Here is an 18,890-nt window from a genome sequence, read left to right on the forward strand (position 1 = left end):
CCTAATCTCCAGGGTGCCATATGTTTGGTCTGGTGTATAAAGGTGGCTATTCTTGGAGGTAAAATAGAAGTCAATGGCACATACCTGGAATACAGGAAAGAACGTTTAAAGTTAGCCAGTCCATCTTAAAATTAGAGGTTGTCTTAGCAGCATCATTGCAGGGCCGGGGCTGTTCCTTCCTATGTCAGGCAGAACAGCAGTGGAGTCTGGCGTACGCAGTTTTATGTGGATTCATTAATTTTGTACCGAAGCAGCAGTGACAATTTTTCTCTCCTTTGCCATGCAACCACTGTAGTAGTGTGCCTGTGTCGGGGGGCATTCGTTGCTTTACTTTAATGTGAGATTATTTGTCTTCGGAGCACTGTGTGTATACAATCCTTCTTCTCAAAGAAGACTCTGGGATTGAAAAGGACTTCCAGAAAACTCATTCTAAACTTTAACTGGTCTGTGTTTCCTATTGCAACCATCCAAACCATTTGCTAATCATAACTTTGTCATTCCAGCTGCAGCCAACATGTTGTTTGACGTGGATATTTGTTCGCACTTACAACTGCTTGAGAACTTTATTTTTTGTAACCTGTTGGTCTCTGTCCCCAGACGGGGAAGCGAGATGCACTGTCCAGTTTGCACTGTTTCTTGACTAATATCTCTTCCAGCACGTGAATACAAGTTTGCTTTCAGCAGATTCTCTATTTAGTGTCAAAGCTGACGTAACTTTTTTTGTTTCAGGAAGACAGTAAATTGAAACTATTTATAGATGCCAAGATGCTATCTCAGGAATTAATACTCAGTCTTACAACCCTCTCTAAACAACGACTTTCCCCCCACCTTCACCACCATTTTCCCCTTCACCATTTGCTTGGTTAAAACGAGGCATCGTTTGGGGATCGCTGCCCGAAAACAAAGAAAAGCCCCACTTTCGTTCTCCTTTTTGCTTTGGAAGGCTTCCCTTGCAGCCTCCACCAGAGCTCCCAGCAGGAGAACAAGTGTGAGCGCCTTTAAGCATGCGTTAGATTTGATTGCCAAGATGAGAACAGTCGATGTTGGCAGTGGCAACAGGCTAATGACGGCTTGATAATCTGTTACACCAATCTCGATGCAGTTTGTTAAATTGTGTAGGGTTTATTTGTTTTGCTTTCATAATTAAAACATGTAGACCTTGTATCTGTAAGTATTGTGTATTCCTTGTATGATTCTTGTCTTCACTGGTGCTTCAGAAATTCAGGCCTGGGCTGTCCTCAGCTAAATTGCAAAGGAGCAGGTCCTCCTTTTTCCACTGCTGCCTCTGAACGTGCAGGAGGACTACCTGTCCTAGGGTTCTCCAGACAGCATGTTAATGAGGGGAAACGCCAATGTCAATTGTCTGTCATTGCCACAAAACTCAAGCTCCAGGCTGGTTTGCAGAAATACGCAGAGTAGAGCGCTTCTCTGCACTCACTCATACGATTTTATTCATTTAAACATTGCCTGCATCGAACCAAGGACGGTTGTGCGAAACCTGGGCTTTGCTGTTGGCTCGAGGGGGTCGGCAGGGATTTGCAGAGTTATAGTTATGTGGTGAGGAGCCAGCCTGCTAAAGCAAACAACCAATGTCACCAAATACCTAGAACCAGTTGAAAAGTAAATGTGCTTCAATTGCTAAATAAGCCAGTAATTTGCGTAGTGTGAATAAATACAATTTAGAGCAGTTGGCTTAGAGGAAGTAACATAGGACACTGTCAGAAAAAGCCTTCAGATTTGGGTCAGTCTTTACAACTGCCTGGTGCAAACACCTGTGAAGAGAGGAAGCATCTCTCCATCGGCAAGGCAGCAACCCCCAAGAAATTTCCAGTGGTACATGATACGTATGGAGTAAAGTCAGCTTCAGACTGACGACCAAAAATGTCCAGTGTATTTTAATTGCCAGTAAGCGTTAGCCAGTTAACTGTTGCGGTGGAGGGACTGGTAATGTCTGTCTGCATTTGCCAATTCTAGAACAAGGTTTTTTATGCTGAAAGAACTGTGCATCTTACAGGTACGTGGTTCAGTGTAGCTGAGGCAGAGGGCCACTCATGCCTTCAGTGCTAGGTGCGAGGTTTCTAGCAGTCTCCTCAATTTTAGCATTTGCCTGCCGCCTCTGAAACAGTCTGGGTTCAGAGGCTGTGCTGTCTACTGACATGCTGGGAGGTTCCCTGCATTGAATGAAGGAGGAGAAGAGGTGGGAATGAATTGGGCCCTGGCCCCTAGCGCTTTGGTGAAGGCAATGTTTGAATGCATAAAAAAGCTTTTCCAAGTGTTGGCTCTTTGTCCTGGTCTTGAGCTTCTGTTTTGGTCCCTGCCAACTAAAGCGTTGGTGTCGGTGTTCTCCCCTGTCTCCTGTTCCCCTGACTTTGCAACCACCAGTAATTGTTCTGGCAAGGTCCTGGAAAAAGAAAAATTTACTGTTTTCCTCAGGCTCATAGCTTTTGAACTGGAGGCATGTCTTCTAAACAGTGCAACTCACTTCAAATGCTTTTTGCCTTTCATTTGATTATTGCTTGTCACGCAATGTTCTTTGAAAGCTTGCTCATATATTATCTGTTCCATTTTTTCCATTTTCCCTTTTTTTGCATGCTGTTCCTCCTGTTTCTTCCCTTCCTCCAATCCTCTGTTCCCGTGTGTAGACACAACGGCGACGACAGAACCGGCAGTTCACGGTTGGTATCACATTCCTGTTTATCTTATTTCTCAGCACTGCTGAGTGGCAAGACAAGCCTGGGAAGGGGAAGCAAAAAAGGGAAATGTAGTCTTCAAGGGAAAACCATGTTTCAGGTGGACTGCTCTCATAAATATAACATCATTTTTAAGGCTGGAAAGTCTGTCTGGTCTTGTCATTTCTGTTGTGAGCTCCACAGCTGGTTGTTCCAGTGCCAGGCAAGCACCGATCCCCCAAGGCCCGTGGAAACATGTACAAGCAGTGCCAAGGAAGCGAGCGATTCTCCATTCATCTTGATTACCGGGGTAATCACTTCATGCATGAAAAAGAAATCCAGCTTTTGAAAACAGGAATTCAAATTTTTTTTTTTATGAGCTGCTTGAAATCTTGAGCGTTTTTCTTTCATTTTAAGTTTATAAGACAGCACGTCCAGCAGGTCCGCCAGTGTGGGGCAGCGTTTGGTATTCCGGGGATGCTCCACAGAGGAGCACTCGCCCTGGAGGTCAGCAGTGAAGTTGGCGTTATTACACTGCAGAAGGAGATTTGGAAAACAAATAGCAACACTTTCCTATCAGCATAGCAGTCTAGCAAACTAACCCTTCTCATCTGCTCAAGGCAGCCTAGCTAACAGCTTGACAGCTTCCTTAGCTTCCTACATTTTCGAAGCGAGCCCAAATAGTCACTTCAGGCTGGAAGTTGAGCATACTGGATTTTGGCACCAGCTCACTTTTCAGCTAAAGAACCAAAACCTCTAACAATTTTCATTAAGGCTAATCCATATTTGAGTTCGCTATTTTAGTTTCTTTTAATGCTGATAAATCAACTGTTTCTTTTGTTGACAGAAATCCGTAATGCACAACCACCTCTTTTTCCTGCCTCCTCCCAATGAGGCCTATCTTGGGCAGTGATGGAGGGAGGACTGAGTAAAGTGACAGTTAGGCAGTGCTGCCCCGTATCAAGTGGAGGGACATGCAGTTCTTGTCCCAAATAACTTACATACTTGGATGTGTTTTCCCACTTGACATAACCATTGGAAGCCTTCAGGCATACTGCTGTTTTCTATACATTGCAGATCTCCCTATGTATGTTTAATATCAAGATTCGACATCGGTAATTTTGTAGTTACTGCAACGGAAGTCATGGCAAGGTAATAAAAGTCCAAGAGACGTCTCATCCTGCACTACGGTAACGCTTGTGAAAGTCAGGTGAAGGCAAATTGTTAATCAACCTGTTGTTAAGCTGTGGGGAAAGCCTCGAAGAGCTGACTCTGAAGATGGTAGCACAGTTTAATTCCCTGCAGGTCTGCTCGGTTGCGCTCACTCAGGTGGTAAGGGTCCGACTGCTCCTTCAAAGTACCAGCCTGGCGCTTTGCTTTCTTAGAAGTGGTCTGAGAGCGGTCAGGAAAGTCAGGAGAGATGCGGGGCTCAGCCTGAAAGGAAGCCAGGCGCCATCCTCCTTCCACTCTCTTAGCCCTGTGATTCTGGTCGTAGCGAGCGCTTTGCACCATGCAGCTGTGGTTGCAAGGTGTCCCACTTTAGCAGCACTTTGAGGCAGAGTAGAGGGAGAGTCTTCAGCACTATTCCAATTTGCCCAAGATACTCTGCCTTTAGTGTTAGAATTTGCCGAGAAAAGGTAGATACATTCAGGCAAAAGAATAGTGGCCTCTGCGGTATCAGAAAATAGTACCATTTTTCTCAGACAGCCCTAGAAATGCACAGGTACGGATGTTGATCCCTAAATTTGGGAAAGATCAGGCAGCCCTGGCACTGACATGACTTCCGACGTCACTTCTAGATGTCTTGGTGAGCCTTATCTGATGCCCAACTTGGGTTAATCTCTGATGTGAAGGCAAGCTGGGAAGGCTCAGCACCGTCACTGAAGGCAGAGCTGTGGCGCAGCATGGGTGATGCAGAAGGGGATGCGCAACCCCTTTCTTTAATGCAATTCCCAATGGCTTTCATCATTTTTGCTTGTATTGGGGAAAGCCACAAAAAGCATGTTTTTAACTCAAGGACTACCTCCCTGCGTGGGGGAGGACTGCTGCTGCGAGGAGATTGACAGCTGAAATGACAAGCCATCGCAGTCAGACAAGCTGCCACAAACTTTCCTGCCTTAAAACCCAGCTGGTTTGTTCTGAAGTCCCCTGTGCTTGCCCTTGTGGGGTGCTTTTCCTGTGAAGACTCTGGGGTTTCTTTCCAAGCTTGTGTTGCTGGAGTGTGTATGGAGTATACCAGGTGTTTCTGTATGTTGGCCATTTGTTTTTACCAATGTCCGATGGGAGTGAGCATGTCTGTGAATGACTAGAAATGCATGGGCATGAACTACAGCCAAATGGATTTTCTCCAAAAACAATTTTAAATGAATTGGGGGAAGGAAAAAAAACCAACCAAACAAAAAAACCAACCAACCAAAAAAACAAAACAAAACAAAAAAAAAAAAAAAGAGATTGATAGCAAAGAAAACAAAATGTAAGGCTAGTGTGGAACCAGCACAATACTTCAATCGGGGAAAGGATTTTTGAGTCATTTAATTTTTTGGAGTGTATCCTAGAGGACTTGGGGGGGGGGAAGGAGTCCTGTATGTGTGTGCATGTCAAAGCGGTAGCAAAGCCCCTGCCATTCCTTCTGGAATGGAGTTGATGGCAGCGATGCATGAGTGACTTAAAGCACGAACATTGTTAACTCTTTTGTTGAAAAATGAGAGCTTAACTGTAAATTTTCTGATGCCCTTTCTCCTTTCTCTGCACTGTTCATTGCCAGAACTCCAATAACAGCATGGTCATGGCCGGCAGGAAGGCTTGTGCTTCTGCTGCACCGCACTAAGCCGGGTTTACCGAGCTTAAGCCCTCCTTCCCTCTCATTTTGCCCTTCACGGTGTCAGGGTGCCAGCGGGGCTGAAATCACAGTTCCCTGCCTATTTGCAGCTGAAATACGGGCAGACCTTGGTGGAGCCAGGAGAGTAATGTCTCTGAGAGTCTGCCACTGCTCAACCTGGAAAGAAAGCACTTTTTCTGCAATGCTCTTCCTTTTCTTCTTTCCTGACCCTCTCCCCCTCAAAACTGACGTACCAAGTTTTTAATTTCCCAGCTGCCACTACTCCTTGGCCAGCTGGGGAGCTCAGCCTTTATAGGGCTGCTGCCCCTGGGGGAACCCTTCGGGCGAGATGCCTGGCTTGCATTTTGTCCCCTGCACAAGCAGGACATGTATAAGCAGCCATGACCTTATACATGACGGTCTTCTGCTACAGCAAAAGCCATGACTTAATTTTGCCACTTCTGCCCAAATTTTGACCCCGCCCTGTTGTAAGCAAAGAGCATTAATTTGCTCCCGAATGCTTTTTCAAGACCACGGGCAATGCCCATTGCGAGGAGTGACGCTTGCTGCGTAGCTGTCTTTGGGCAGCCCTGTATGTATGTTCATGCGCTCGGCGATGGGGAAGCTCAGAGCTGCTTTTCAGCTCCCCCACCGAGGCAGAAAGAAGGCGCTGCTGCCTCAGCACAGGCAGAATTCCTGTGTGTGCTCATGAAAAGGTAGGGTGAAAAAAATCTCTTCTGAAGCTGGCAAAGCAGGAAGTCTGGAGTGAAGGTTAAAATAAGGAAAACATCCCAGTCGTGAATGAAGAGTGACAAGAAAATGCCTTGCCCGTAATATAGCAGGTAAATTATTTCATAAGCTGGAAATTCTTCCCCGAAGACCCATATGAATTTTTAATTGCAGCCTTAGCAGTGTTTTGTATGAGAACATTTAACACTAGCATGTTAAGCTCTTGTTGCTTTTTCTGATAGCGCTCAGTCTCCGAAAAGGAGTTTTACTTGGCTGAAGCAAAAAGCTGAGCCATGCCAGAGCACTCTTCGGCTTGCAGATCTCGCCAAATGCAACGGCGTAGAAGGAAAAAGCCTCAGTACTTTCTGCATTGAAATTATCAAGCGGCTTTGCCTGTCCCGCTGCCTTTTTTTTCTTCTGAAAATGCCCTACTTAAAAATGCACCTAGTAGTAGAAACATTCCTAAATATATTTTACAGATCCAGTCCTTGGGGCAGTTGAATAAAACATCACAAAGCTCTCTGCACCTGTCTCTGTGCAGCGCTGCAGAGTATGCAGCATAAGGCCAAATCCCTAATTGGTTATTTACAGCTTGATAGGAAAGAGAAATTGTCTTTTCCTTAAAAAGTGGAGGTACCTCCGGAAGCAGTACAAAGCAGTGCTCCGGTGATAGAAATCTCTCACTAACCAGTGTGCTGGTGTCGTTGTTTAACCCACTTGGGCCAGGCTGCAGGAGAGGTGGCTCGGCTTGCTGGGTGCGCCCTCTCAAGATTTATTATTTGCCAGGGAAATGGTAGCCGAGTGAAAAGTTAGCTTTCGTTTATTGAACAGGACTTGCAGCAGACTGAATTCATTCTGATCAGAAGTGAAAAGAAGGGGCTTTAATAGCTGATATGAAAGTTTAATGAGAAAAATCAAGAAGTAATCTACCACGTATTTAAAGTGCCTCACAACAGGTTTGAATACTGTTCGGTGGCATTTCGAAGTATACCAGATGCAGGTAGACACGGAGTTGTCAAATTGTTAAATTTTCTTTTGAAAAAGACTTTTTTGCTTCATAAAAAATGCAATGTTGCCCTTTTTCATTATTGAGAAAATGTAGTTCCTCGTAAGTGAAAGGGAAGGCTCTACAGAAGCAATTTCAGAGAGATAAAAGTTGAATGGCTCCTCTTCCGAGCCCAGGTTTGCATGTCCAATGCTTCTGTGAGTCAACTGTAATTATATTGATATATTGTATTATAGGAAAAAAGGGGGAATCCCTGAAATCCAAGAGCGGCACACAAACAAAAGTCTTGCCACTAATCTAAAGGGCTTCCCGCTTCAGAAGATAATTCCGACTGTAGCTTCCAGGTGACTTGATGTATTTAAAAAACAGTCACTGAAAATTACTTTTATTTTGAAGGAGCGGCATTATAGATATATACATATGTGTTGCTCGCTGCTTTCCAGTGGGGGACAGCCTGTACATCGACAGTACTGCATTACCATCTTTGCCATTTAAAAGAAAGTCAGCATTTTTACCAGCCTGCGAGCTTACAATGCCAGGTTTCCAAATGACCGGTGATGGTAGTGTATCTTCATGGGAATTTTTTTTTTTTTTCCCCCTTGATAATGCACATGCTTTAGCAGCCAGCAGCAAGAGTAAGTTATCACAAGTACCAGCCTTGAATAGCAACGCTGTACTATCCCTCATTTAAATAGCTCAATCTCTGTGATCTCCAGACACCGGTTTGCCCTGTAGCCTGTGCTGAGAAGTTCACTCAACTAGATGCATTGCCCTCCTTTGGACCCCCCAATGTTTTCTCAAACTCTCAAACAATGTAGGAAATAACACCTTGACACACAGCATTAGCTGCCTTCTGTGGCCACGAGAACATATCTCACCTAACTGCTTTATCAGCTTTGAGGACAGATACTTTTTCCACAAATGCATCAAACTTGGGAAAATTAGAAAAATAGTTTTTGTCCGATTTTTTTTTGCAGAAGATACAGCCTGCAGTCTGCACATACAGATGCCTTACAGTTTTGAAACGCGATCCACAATATTTGCTAATTGATAAATTGCCGGGCTTGTCAACATGACCAGAAAAACAGATTGAACTTGGGAAAATTGGAAGAAAATTTTACATTGCTCTGTGTATACAGAACTGAAATCAAACCGGGCTAAATTGGGAAGTTGCCCCCCTGGTGACTAAAAGACAGAGTTTGGGGGTCTTTGCATGCTGTTATGAATGAGTGATTTTGATTACATGTTTTGTGTGCCAACAGTGTAGACTGAGGAATGTTTCTGTCTGTAATAAAGGAAATCATTGCAATTCTGTCATACGAGTTACTCTGCCCAAACTGGCAGACGGGGGCAAATGATTGACGCATTATTTTTTTCCCCCCAAGAAATTCATCCTCAGTTCTTAAGTGTGCTGTTTTTTGTCACTCGAGAAACGCAGAGAAAAATGAGTTTGTTTTTACTTGTAAGGCTTTACTCAGTTGCCCAATTCGGCAGAGGAGCTGGACTATGGGGATCTCTCAGGTAAGGGCTAGTACATAGGTAAACCGCTGCTCTTCTACGCTAGATACTGGTTCCACTCTGATTTCTGCATCTTGGCCATGTTGCATTGTATAGTTGCTGTGATGTAGCCATTCCTCCAGTGCACGGTCTCGCAGCTTGGCTGTCCGCTGTTTTCTGTTGGGATTTTCCTCCCTTTTTTTTGATTTGGGCACCCATTTCTGCGTGGCACCCTTGGAAGCGGGGCTGGAGGTGTGCAGAGCGGCAAGACTTTCCATTTCAGGTTGCCTCCCAGCTGCTGTGCTGTAACTTTTTGAATGCTAATTTGGAGACCAGTTGAGTTGAAATTTTCTGTTTGTAAAACACTCAACTCTGGTGTATTGTGCAAAACCATCTTTAAAAAACACAGCCAGTGCTAAATCTCGGCTGCTTGGTGATTTCTCAGAATACGAGCATCACATTGGGGCTAAAAAGGAGGTAACTGCTTTATCAACTGAAGCAAAACCAAGTAAATGGTTTGAACTTCTTTTCATCCACACTGGACTGGAAGTTACGTAAATACATCCTTAGAGCTGGTCCTTGCAAATTACCGCTAATCCAGATTAAGAAATAAAAGCATCTTTGGCAGATGCAGTTGGTATATTCAAAACAGGGGTCCTGTCAGCGGTACAAGTATAGTCTAAACCTCTGATCTTCATGTTTTGCCGGAGTGTTTCAAAGCGTTTTCAGAAATTCACTGGATTTTTTTTTTTTTGTCTCCCGCTTCTCGGAGCATCTCCACAGGCTCACTTTGCCCGCCACCCTCCTGCGGGTGGGCTCCGAGGCCAAGTGCCAGCCGGCTGTATCGCACAGTAAAGATGCCCAGAGCGGGCAGCGCAGCAGGGACGGGCCCCGGCGTTTGGCCATGGGGCAGGACCGCGGTCCTCTGCCGCCTCCTGGCAAGAGCCCTTCCCCAGAGGGTTGTGGTCCAGTGCTGTTCCCTTTGGGGGTTTGAATGTGGAGCAAACACTAACACCAAAAATGCAAACCCCCGAGTCCTCAGCTCGTTCCGTAAAGCGCTTGCCTTTTACCCCATCAAATCGGCAGCATCTCTTCCTGTAAGCCACTATAGGTATGCTTTGGCCAAGAGGTTAGAAATGATTGATTAATTCAGTATGTGTTCTAACTCCTGAGCAATACTAATAATTATTATTGCAGCCCTGGGCCAGATCTCATAGGTAAGAAGCACTAGGTGTCTGTTGAATATCACGATGTGGATGGGAAATAATTGTTTTGTTCTGATAAGCTTTATTGCTTTTTCAATCTGTATTTTTTAAAGAAAAATACACCTTCTGGTGAATGAAGAAAAGAACGGGAAACAATTCCACAAAGGAATTCCTCAAAATGGGTGTCTGCTAGCAGGCCTGCCTTTCCCTCCAGCACCTCTGTCCCTGTGCGGTGCCAGCAGCGCAGCCACCTGCAGCACACCACCAAGAAGCTGTGACCATGTTGAATGGCTAGTGCCTTCTCCCAAGTATATAGCTCAATGCGCCCTTTTTCTGAATCGCGAACGCAAATCCAGATTGCCCCCAAACTTTACAGAATGCAGTGCGAGCACAGCTGCTGCCCACAGCAAGCAGATGAGCGTGCACCCTTTGTGTGCTACCATACACCCATTTTGGAGCATCCGTTTTGACTACTGATTGGGGGGGTTTTCCCCCTAAGAATTTCAAATGTTTGCCTGTTGCTCTCTTGGTTACTTACGTACACCCAAAGGGTAATCATACCAAGTCAAATATGCCGGTATCACTAGAGAAAGAACCCCAGGCCATTGTCTCCTACAAACAAAACTCTGGCCTCCATCCCATCACCCATGCCCAGGCTCCCGGGAAACTGAAATAAGATCCCCTTTGCGGACTGGGCTCGTCACACTTGGTCTGTCAGATGGGTGGTCCAGGTGAGTGCTGGAGCTGAGCTCTCCATTGGGAACACTGCCCTCCGCTCCGACAGGACTGGGCGCTAGTTGCCCTTGGGAGCGACCAGCGAGCACATGGGGATGCAGGGGTGCTTGCCCGTGCCCTGGGCGGATCGTGGTATGCTGAACGCGTTGGTGCTCCCGCGGTGTTTGCTCAGTGTGCTGTTCCTTGCAGGTACTCCCATCCCGCTAAATGCTTCAACGGAGGCTCTGCCAACTGTGCAATTAAGTAATGCATCCCTTGCCTTCCGTCCAGGTAGCTAGTTTCCAGAGCTGTGTTCGCTTTTCCTGGTTGAGCTGTGTGTGTCCGTGGCACTCGCAAACCTCCTCTGGTTCCTCATGTACAGAGAGCCCAGGGCACGGAAAGGGTTGGCCGTGTGCTCCTGCAGCGTGGGGTTTCTTGTTCTGCTGCAGTGCTTGTCCAGCCCGACACAGTCTTACAGATGGAATTCCCACAGTGCTGGGAATCACTAGGGCAAACTCCTATAAATTTGTGAGCGTGCGTATGCACAAACATGTGGAGAGAGAGGGAGAGAGACATATATACACACTGCTGTGTGCTCTGATGGTAGTAATCTGGTTACCCACATTCAGCACAGCTGTATCCCAGTCCCCTCTGGTGCAGTGTGGGCTTTCCGCTTTGCTCAAGAGCATTGGTACACCTCTTGTAGAATAGGGAACAATCAAGACGGCCCCGTGTAGCCTTCACATGGGGTTTGATTAACTAATCAAAACCTGATTAGCACCTTTGTTCAGGGGGGATGCTGATGAATCAATTGCTATCGATTGCAAGTGGGGCTCCATTTTCTAGCAGAGAGGGGTCTGGAGAAAGAGCCAAGAAGCACTGAGCACCTGTTCCAGCCATGAAATTTATTAAAACAAAGCACATTATTTTTTATGAAGCGATCTTGAAACAGGTCACTGAAGGGGAGCCTATTGATTGAAGAAGGATGAACTTCTCACATTCCTCTGGCTTAAATTAGACCAAATTCAATTACAATACAACAAACGGGTTAACGCTACTCTTTAACAGTCCATCAATAAAGTAGAGTAGGGGTAGCAGGCTTAATGCCGTGCTGTAGTAATGAATAATGTTATTGCTCATCCTGTCATATACAGGCAATGATTTCTGTCCTCCCACATCGGGGATAAGTGTTTTATAGTGTTTCTGAAATAATGACAGCCCGTTCTTCCCCCAGCCCTGCCCACCAGCACCCCCCGCCAACCCCAACTTCTAGTGCTGCTCCATCATTTGAAAAACTTCCTTCCACAAAAGAATTAACCACAAATTCCATGAGGAAACATTAGTGCTAGCTTTCAGTTTCCTGCCTCATAGGAAAGAGGGATAGCTGGCTACCAGTTTTTCAGATGCACGCAGGTGACTTAAGGCAATTAGCACCTACATCGTGCCCAGAGAAGGTCGCTGAGTTAGGAATTCTTCAGAGAAATTGATGGAGGTTTTCTTTTCCCTGCCTTGAGGCAGATGTTACACTAACCTCTGGGAAGCACGGTAGCTTCTGTCAGTGGAGTTCGTGGGTATAAACTTACATATGCATACGTGCAAATCCAGCCTGCGTTGTCCTCCATCAAGAGCTTGAAATTAATTTGCACCCAGCAATATAAGATAAATTTTTGTGAGAGTGCAGCAATAAATCCAGATATGCCAAAAGTAACATCTATGCTATGTTTTCACAAAAATCTCCATCAGTTTTCTGCTTTTACAGCACAAATGTGCGTAGAACAAGTTTAGGGCTGTTCAGAGATACCCCAAACTGTTACAAAGCATTGGCTTAGAAAACATAAAGCAAGAAGGAAGGTGAGGAGCAAGGAGAGGAGCCAGGAGCACCCACGCAGCAGGTGTTGGATCAAAACACGCACTTACCCGAGTCAAAATGGGATCAGCTATATTTCCAAAGGCTGCATTGGCTTCACGTCTCTGGTATTGGGAGATGGAGAGCCTTAATAGGCAACAGTGCTGGAGCACATCCGCAAGGTGGTGAGAGACACCATTTGAAGTAGTAATGATCCCAGGACTAGTGCTAGAAGCGATGGAAAGGCTGGGTGCCAAGTTCAGCCCTGGGGCCGGGCAGCTCTGATGCAGGAGGTCACGGGAAGGAGCCGCTGCCTTCGGGCACTTGAGGATGCTTGTGCGTGCAGAGGGCTTCCTTCAAAAAGGCCATCCCAAACCTGGCTTTTTGAGCTTTATGGGGCCCAATTCTGCAAACTGGCTGACCACTGAAGTTAAAAGTGCTTTGACCCTGATAGGTCTGGAGCTTTTACAGTGGGTACAGTTGAGATTTAAAATACTAGCTAGTACAGCCAGCCAGGTCCAACCTAGTCTTTCTCTTAATCTTGAGATGCTGTCACTTACAAAAAGAGTGGAAGCTAAAATATACATAGAGATAGATAGATAGATTGATATGTGTGTATTTTAAGGCCTCGTTAAAACAGATTTGAGTGGAACATTTTTATTGAGTAGTTGGGAGGAGAAAAGTCTTACATCTGCTAAACCTTGCTGTAAGCGCTGACCCACATTGTTAGGATATTGCTATTAAAATCTGCCATCTTTTTTCATACTCTTGAGACAGTCCACAGAAGGCTATTTTTAAACAGTTACATCTGCAAAAAATGTTAGAAAGCTTGTGATCATTAACACATTTATTTTTTAAAAAGCATCTCCCCCCGCAAAAAACCCTATAGCTAAGAACCTCCAGGTTTAAAACGCGGATGTTAGTTAATACTTCCATGGAAGATAACCAACTGAACATCTGCTACGTCTTGCTCCTGACTCTCAGAATAAGTTCCGTTAGTGTGGTGACAAGTAGGAACCAGTCAAAAAAAATGCCTTTCTTTTCTGTCTACGTACCGTTTCATGAATTGCACTTTTTGTTTAAAGGAAAACTTCAGGGTTCACGTTCAAGTGGTATAATCTCTTTTTTGTCAATTAGGTGAGCAGTTGGTCAAAATAATAAGCAAAAACTAATCTAAAGCCACCAAAGTCTTTTATTGGCCACCACTTGAAATGGGACTATGGTGCTCTCTGCTGCTGTATATAGGTCTGCATCTCATGCAGACAAGTTCAGTGCTATGTCATATAAAATTGTGGCATCCCTCTACTGCAGGGCATAACTGTGCTGTTCTCTTGGGGGAGGCGTCACAGCAGTTTAAAAGAAAAAGTGATTTTTTTTCTGTACATATTCATTTACTGCAAGGGGATTGTACCATTATCGCTGCAGTTTTCCTTTAAGGTGCTTTGGTATCAAGCAAAGCACCACCTCACAAAATTAGGTTCAGCTGAGGTGCAAAGTAGCTGCAGAGTAGCCACATAGGTGTGCATGTTGTGAACAACATGCAGCGATGTCTGCACCTTTCCTTGCTCTTCCCTCCCTCCTTCCACTCCCACCCGCAAAAAAAACCACAAGCAAACCAGAAACAAAACCCTAATAGAAAAATTCTGACTATTCGATTTAAAGGCCAGCATGCTCCAATATATATTAACATCTTAATGGGAAAGCTCTGCATGTATACATTTACTACTCTCTGACAAGAGGGAATTAAATGTCAGAAGGATTTGTAGCATCTATAATTGAATTGGTGCTGAGAAAAGCAAATCTTGAGGAAGAATAACATATTAGGATTAGCAAATAATGTGGCATTTTGTCAGTTCCTGCCATCTCGTCTGTTCCCTCTTCAGTAATAAAGTTGTGATTTCTTTTTTAATCATAGATATGAAGCAGGAATAGCTTGTGAATTGGAGAAAGCATTTTAAAGCAGATTCCGGTTCTTAAGGTCAAGTCTCTCCTTGGCACAAATTTAGGGAATGATTTCTTCCTCCGTAGACCCAACACTTTTTTTTAATTGCCAAAGAAGTAAGGAGTGACAGAAAATGAAACAGCCACCCTCATACTGGCGGTGTACAAACTGATTCGCTTGGAGCAGTGTCCACAATTGCTGGAGACGGGCTCTGTCCAAAAGCTCCAAAGCTGCTGGCTTTGCCTTGCCTTCTGTGCTGGAAGGCAGAACTGGGTTGACAGTGGGTAACTACCTTGGAGCATATGGGGTTTGATGAGATGACGAAGATGAGGTGGAGAGGAGGTGTTGAGGGAGCACTATCTAGCAAAGGGGATGGTGCTGGAATAGCTTGCCTAGGGAAGTTCCATCGCTGGAGAGCTTTATTTAAGAGTTGGAGCGAGAAAGCAGCATTAGCAGTGCTGCAGGCATCGCTGACTTTGCTGTGGAGATCGTGGTCCCTGGCCTCTTAAGGCGTCTCGCTTTTACTTTCCTGTTTAAAAAGAAGAAAAAATACGTGAGAGGCCTAAAAAATTCCTATCAAAGATTTGAGTTTCTCTTAAAAATTGCTAGTAATTCTCTTTGGAGAGCAAACGGGTATAACATGGAAAAGATACGAGGCCGATTTGATTTTGCTAAGTCAAAGTGGTTTAACGCCTCTAAATGTGGCATATTTATTGTAAGACAGTCCTCCTGCCCGTTTCACCTGCGGAGGCGAGTTTAGGACGTTACTGCAGGTCCCCAGAGCTGGCAGGCTCTCGATCCCTGTCGCCGGCAAGCCACGCCCCGATCCCAGCCTGCAGCCAGCTGCGTGTGTGCCGCAGCATCGCTCTGGTCCATAGAGTAGCCTTGAGGTCAAAAGTTGTTAGGAGCGAGAGTCGGCACGTGAATCTCTTTTGTCTTCGGGCAGTGCTGCTGCAATTAAGGCACACAGCACTTCTGGGGAACCCCTGTCCCACGCATTTGCAGAAGAGCCGTTCCTTTTGCTTGCTGATCTAATACAAATATCAATATATCGCCTTTCAAGTTAAGAGCACTGTCAGCTGCCTCACAGACTTGATATTAGATGGTTTGCAACCACTAGACATCCTCAGAAGTGATTTAATTTTTACATAGCATGCAAGCTTGAAGCTGAGCTATGTAGCCATGCACATCATAAAATAAACTTGCGACTGGCACCTCGCAGAGGTCTTTTTTAACAGAAATAATTAAGAAAAATGGCCCTGCTTGTCCCAGTAGACAAAATCATACTTAATAAACTGTTCTGGCCAGAACAGTTTGCCACATTTTATGCAAAAGTCCCTTCTCGGGGAAACACTGTCTCCCTGCTCTCAACTTGATTGCAAATGGAAGGGAAGCCATGACGGATGTGTTAGGTGCGAGGCTTCGGCACAGTTTCCAGTAACCCATCTCTGCTAGCTCTGCAGCTGCAGGTCGGTGTGACAGCACGGCGGCTGCTCCTGCCAGGAGGAGCACACCAAGGTTTTGTCTTTCCAGAACTTTAATTGATGGTGATTACAAAAAAAATGCCTCTTGATGCAAAATCCTGCTCAAAGCACATTATAGAGCCATAACTCAGTGTGTTTGTTCCCCTCAGCTGTTCCAGATGTCAACAAGACATTCATTCTCCCAGTCTGGGATGCTGCTGTCTCCTCCTTAGTGCAGCCAAGCAGAACTGGGTGCTAAGTTTCTTAAAATAAAATTTAAAAAATGGAGTGGAACTTGTCTAAAGCAGCTGCTCCAGCGGATGAGCCGGGTTCATTTGCTTTACAGAGATCTAAGTCCTTAAAGGCCCAGATTAACCGAGCTACAAGCGGCAGTGGGAAGGCTGTATTTGAGCGGTAGCTACCCAGAACAACCAGGATTGCTGATTTTTCCCCAGCTGCTGTTCTGGGCAGCCAACAGAGTCTTTGCCCAGGCGAGGTGGTCTGCTTGGCACACTGCTGCACTTCCCTGGGCATTTTTCCCATCAGCGAGCAGGGATGTTTGGCCACTTGCCAAAGCAGCAAACTCAGGGAAGTGTTCACAGTACGGGCTGTTCCTGCTAGAGATGATGCAGAAAGTCCCTCCCTTTAACACGCTCTCAGATTCCTCTGGCATGCTCTTACCGCAGTGAAATGACCGGGATGTAGATGTGGCAGGGGCTGCTTTTGGTTTGCAGGGGGATCTTTTTTGGCCCCAGTTTTCAGTTTATCAGCTAAGCTGATGAAAGGGACTTTATGATCGTGGCGCTGATGGGCTGCTCTCTGTTGCGTCCCTTAACGTGCCCCTCACCCCGACCCAAAATCAGCCCAGGTATCCCACTGCCTGTGCCTGACTGAGCTCCTTCTTTTTGGAAGTTACTCCAAGAAGCACTGGCATGGTTTTTTCTTAAATTGTTTTAATTAAAAGGCGCTTTATGGTGCTCTCAGTCACGAGTTATTTACTTAGGTCCCTCAGTCCTTAATCTTGAAGCAGAATTGGAAATATCGATAGAAAGCGTAAATCCCGGGCTGCTGCTCGAAAGCTTTGTATCAGGTTGCAGCTCAAAAGAGCACCATTACCTTTAGCTGTCACGGATCTGTACGCTTGATCGATAAACTTCAAATATTATTAGAGGTGGAGGCTTCAGAGATTTGCTCTGTTCTTTGGAGGGAGACGGAGATAAATCTTTCTTAAAAATTGACTTGCATTTGCACTCTCAGTCTTCCTGGCAAAACGCATTTCTCTTAGGTGTCTGGGCAACTGCATGCAGGACAGATTTATAGGCCGTGTGCTTCTTGTAGTGAAAGATTTAAATGGTAAATCCTTCACATATGACTTCACAAATCATGTAAAGTTAAAAGATTTTTACTGTTTCTGTTGCTGCTGTGCTTAAATTGTAAGGTATGGCCAGTAAATCATTTTAATGGAGGTGTCGCGCTTGACTCAATAAAAAAAAGAGACAATGGTTTAGCTTCTATTCCAAAATGTTAATGTATTAATCAACGGGAGAATAATTGTTTTTTACTACGTTATAAATCCCAGTTGCCATTAGGATTGCAGTGAGGGTTGATGTAGCTGCGTTCCTAAATTAAAATTGTTTACACTGCTATACATTCATTTTACATGGCCATAGCTCATTCTGGGTTCATTTTGGAGTTGTTCCTCCACCAAATAAGTCATTCCTCTCCTGGGTGACGGCGTCCTAAGGGAGAGGCACTTATAAAAGAAAACTAATTGTACGGTGAGGAGTTAAATAAACAAAGCCATTGGAGGCACTGTACCATTATTGCTCTCTATCTGCTTTTGAAGAGGTTTTTATAGTTTGGGTTAGAAGGTTGTGTCTCCGGATGCCGTGGACTGCATTGAACAGCAAAGGTTGTGTTTAATGACAAAATCTTGTTGGGTTGGGGGAGAGGACCCATTGACGTAATGCAAACGCATTGACCGTGCTGGGCCGGTTGGTTTTTGGTCAAGGAGTTTTTTGGGCTGAAGTTGACATGTTTTCAGCAGGGCACTTGTTCATGATGTTTCTGCAGAGCTAATGATTCATATTCCCATATCATACTGCTATTCCCTGTGCCCCCGTCCCCTGGGGAGGTTGAAATTTGGGGAGCATTCTAGGTAAATTGCCCAAAACAGGTACCCACCACTGACTCCCATCTCTCCTCTCCTCTCCCTCTCCCAGCTGTCTTCCACGTGTGTAGTCGTAGTGCTGCTGCTTATAGCGGAAAACACCTTGCAAGTTGAGCGGCCAGATCAGTTCGGCTCCAGACAAAGGTCCCGTGCCCGAACTCATCTGTCTGGATAGCTCTGTGCTTTACCCCATTTCCTTTTGAGAGCGCAAGGGTGGCTTTTCCAATCCAGAGAGCAGCTGCAGCCAGACCCTTCAGAGTGCATTGTATTAAGTCCCAAATTCTTATTCCTCTTCTGATCTCAACAGATTCTCGTGCAGGTGAGGAAGGGGCGATACGGAGCGTGGACCATGCGGTGGTTGGTGGCGTCGTGGCCGTGGTCGTGTTTGCAATGCTTTGCCTGCTCATCATTTTAGGGCGATATTTTGCCAGACATAAAGGTAAGACAAAGACCGAAACTGGAAAATGAGAGGACACGGCACGTGTGTCTCTTTGCTCGTGATGTTGTCCTGTCTGACGCGAGAGGCCCCTTTGTTACTCTGGAAGAATGTCTCCCGAAAGCCCTTTGAATTGGGGGAAGGAGGAAGGCTGGAGCAGCCCACCGATGTTCTGTGCACCTGGGGCTTAGAACAGGAGGACAGCGGTTTACCCCAGACACAGACTTAACCCAACGCGCCGCTGCTGAGGCGTGCAGGTGCTGGTGCCAGCGGAGGCACCATCCCTTCCAAGGCACCTTGGCAGCAGGATACCTGACAAACGAGGTATAGTCTCTTTCGGGAGCAGCGTTTCACATCACGGAGCGTGCTCGGCTCTTCGCAAAGAGCTCCATTGC

At 45.5% G+C, this 18,890-nt stretch overlaps 1 protein-coding gene across 9 annotated transcripts in view; it reads left to right on the forward strand.

The window, feature by feature from the left end:
* Positions 1–18,890, forward strand: part of CADM1 (cell adhesion molecule 1) — a 170,520-nt gene that overhangs the window by 149,577 nt on the left and 2,053 nt on the right. For 3 of the 9 annotated variants that reach the window (XM_049799352.1, XM_049799353.1, XM_049799360.1), the window contains 4 exons: positions 2,643–2,675; positions 8,690–8,743; positions 10,849–10,929; positions 18,367–18,498. In XM_049799352.1, the coding sequence (XP_049655309.1) occupies positions 2,643–2,675; positions 8,690–8,743; positions 10,849–10,929; positions 18,367–18,498 (300 nt within the window). The remainder of the gene's footprint in view (positions 1–2,642; positions 2,676–8,689; positions 8,744–10,848; positions 10,930–18,366; positions 18,499–18,890) is intronic. The other 6 variants (XM_049799354.1, XM_049799356.1, XM_049799355.1 and 3 more) reach the window with 3 other exon arrangements.

Source organism: Accipiter gentilis, chromosome 5, assembly GCF_929443795.1.
Source record: "Accipiter gentilis chromosome 5, bAccGen1.1, whole genome shotgun sequence".
Classification (NCBI taxonomy): Eukaryota; Metazoa; Chordata; class Aves; order Accipitriformes; family Accipitridae; genus Astur; species Astur gentilis.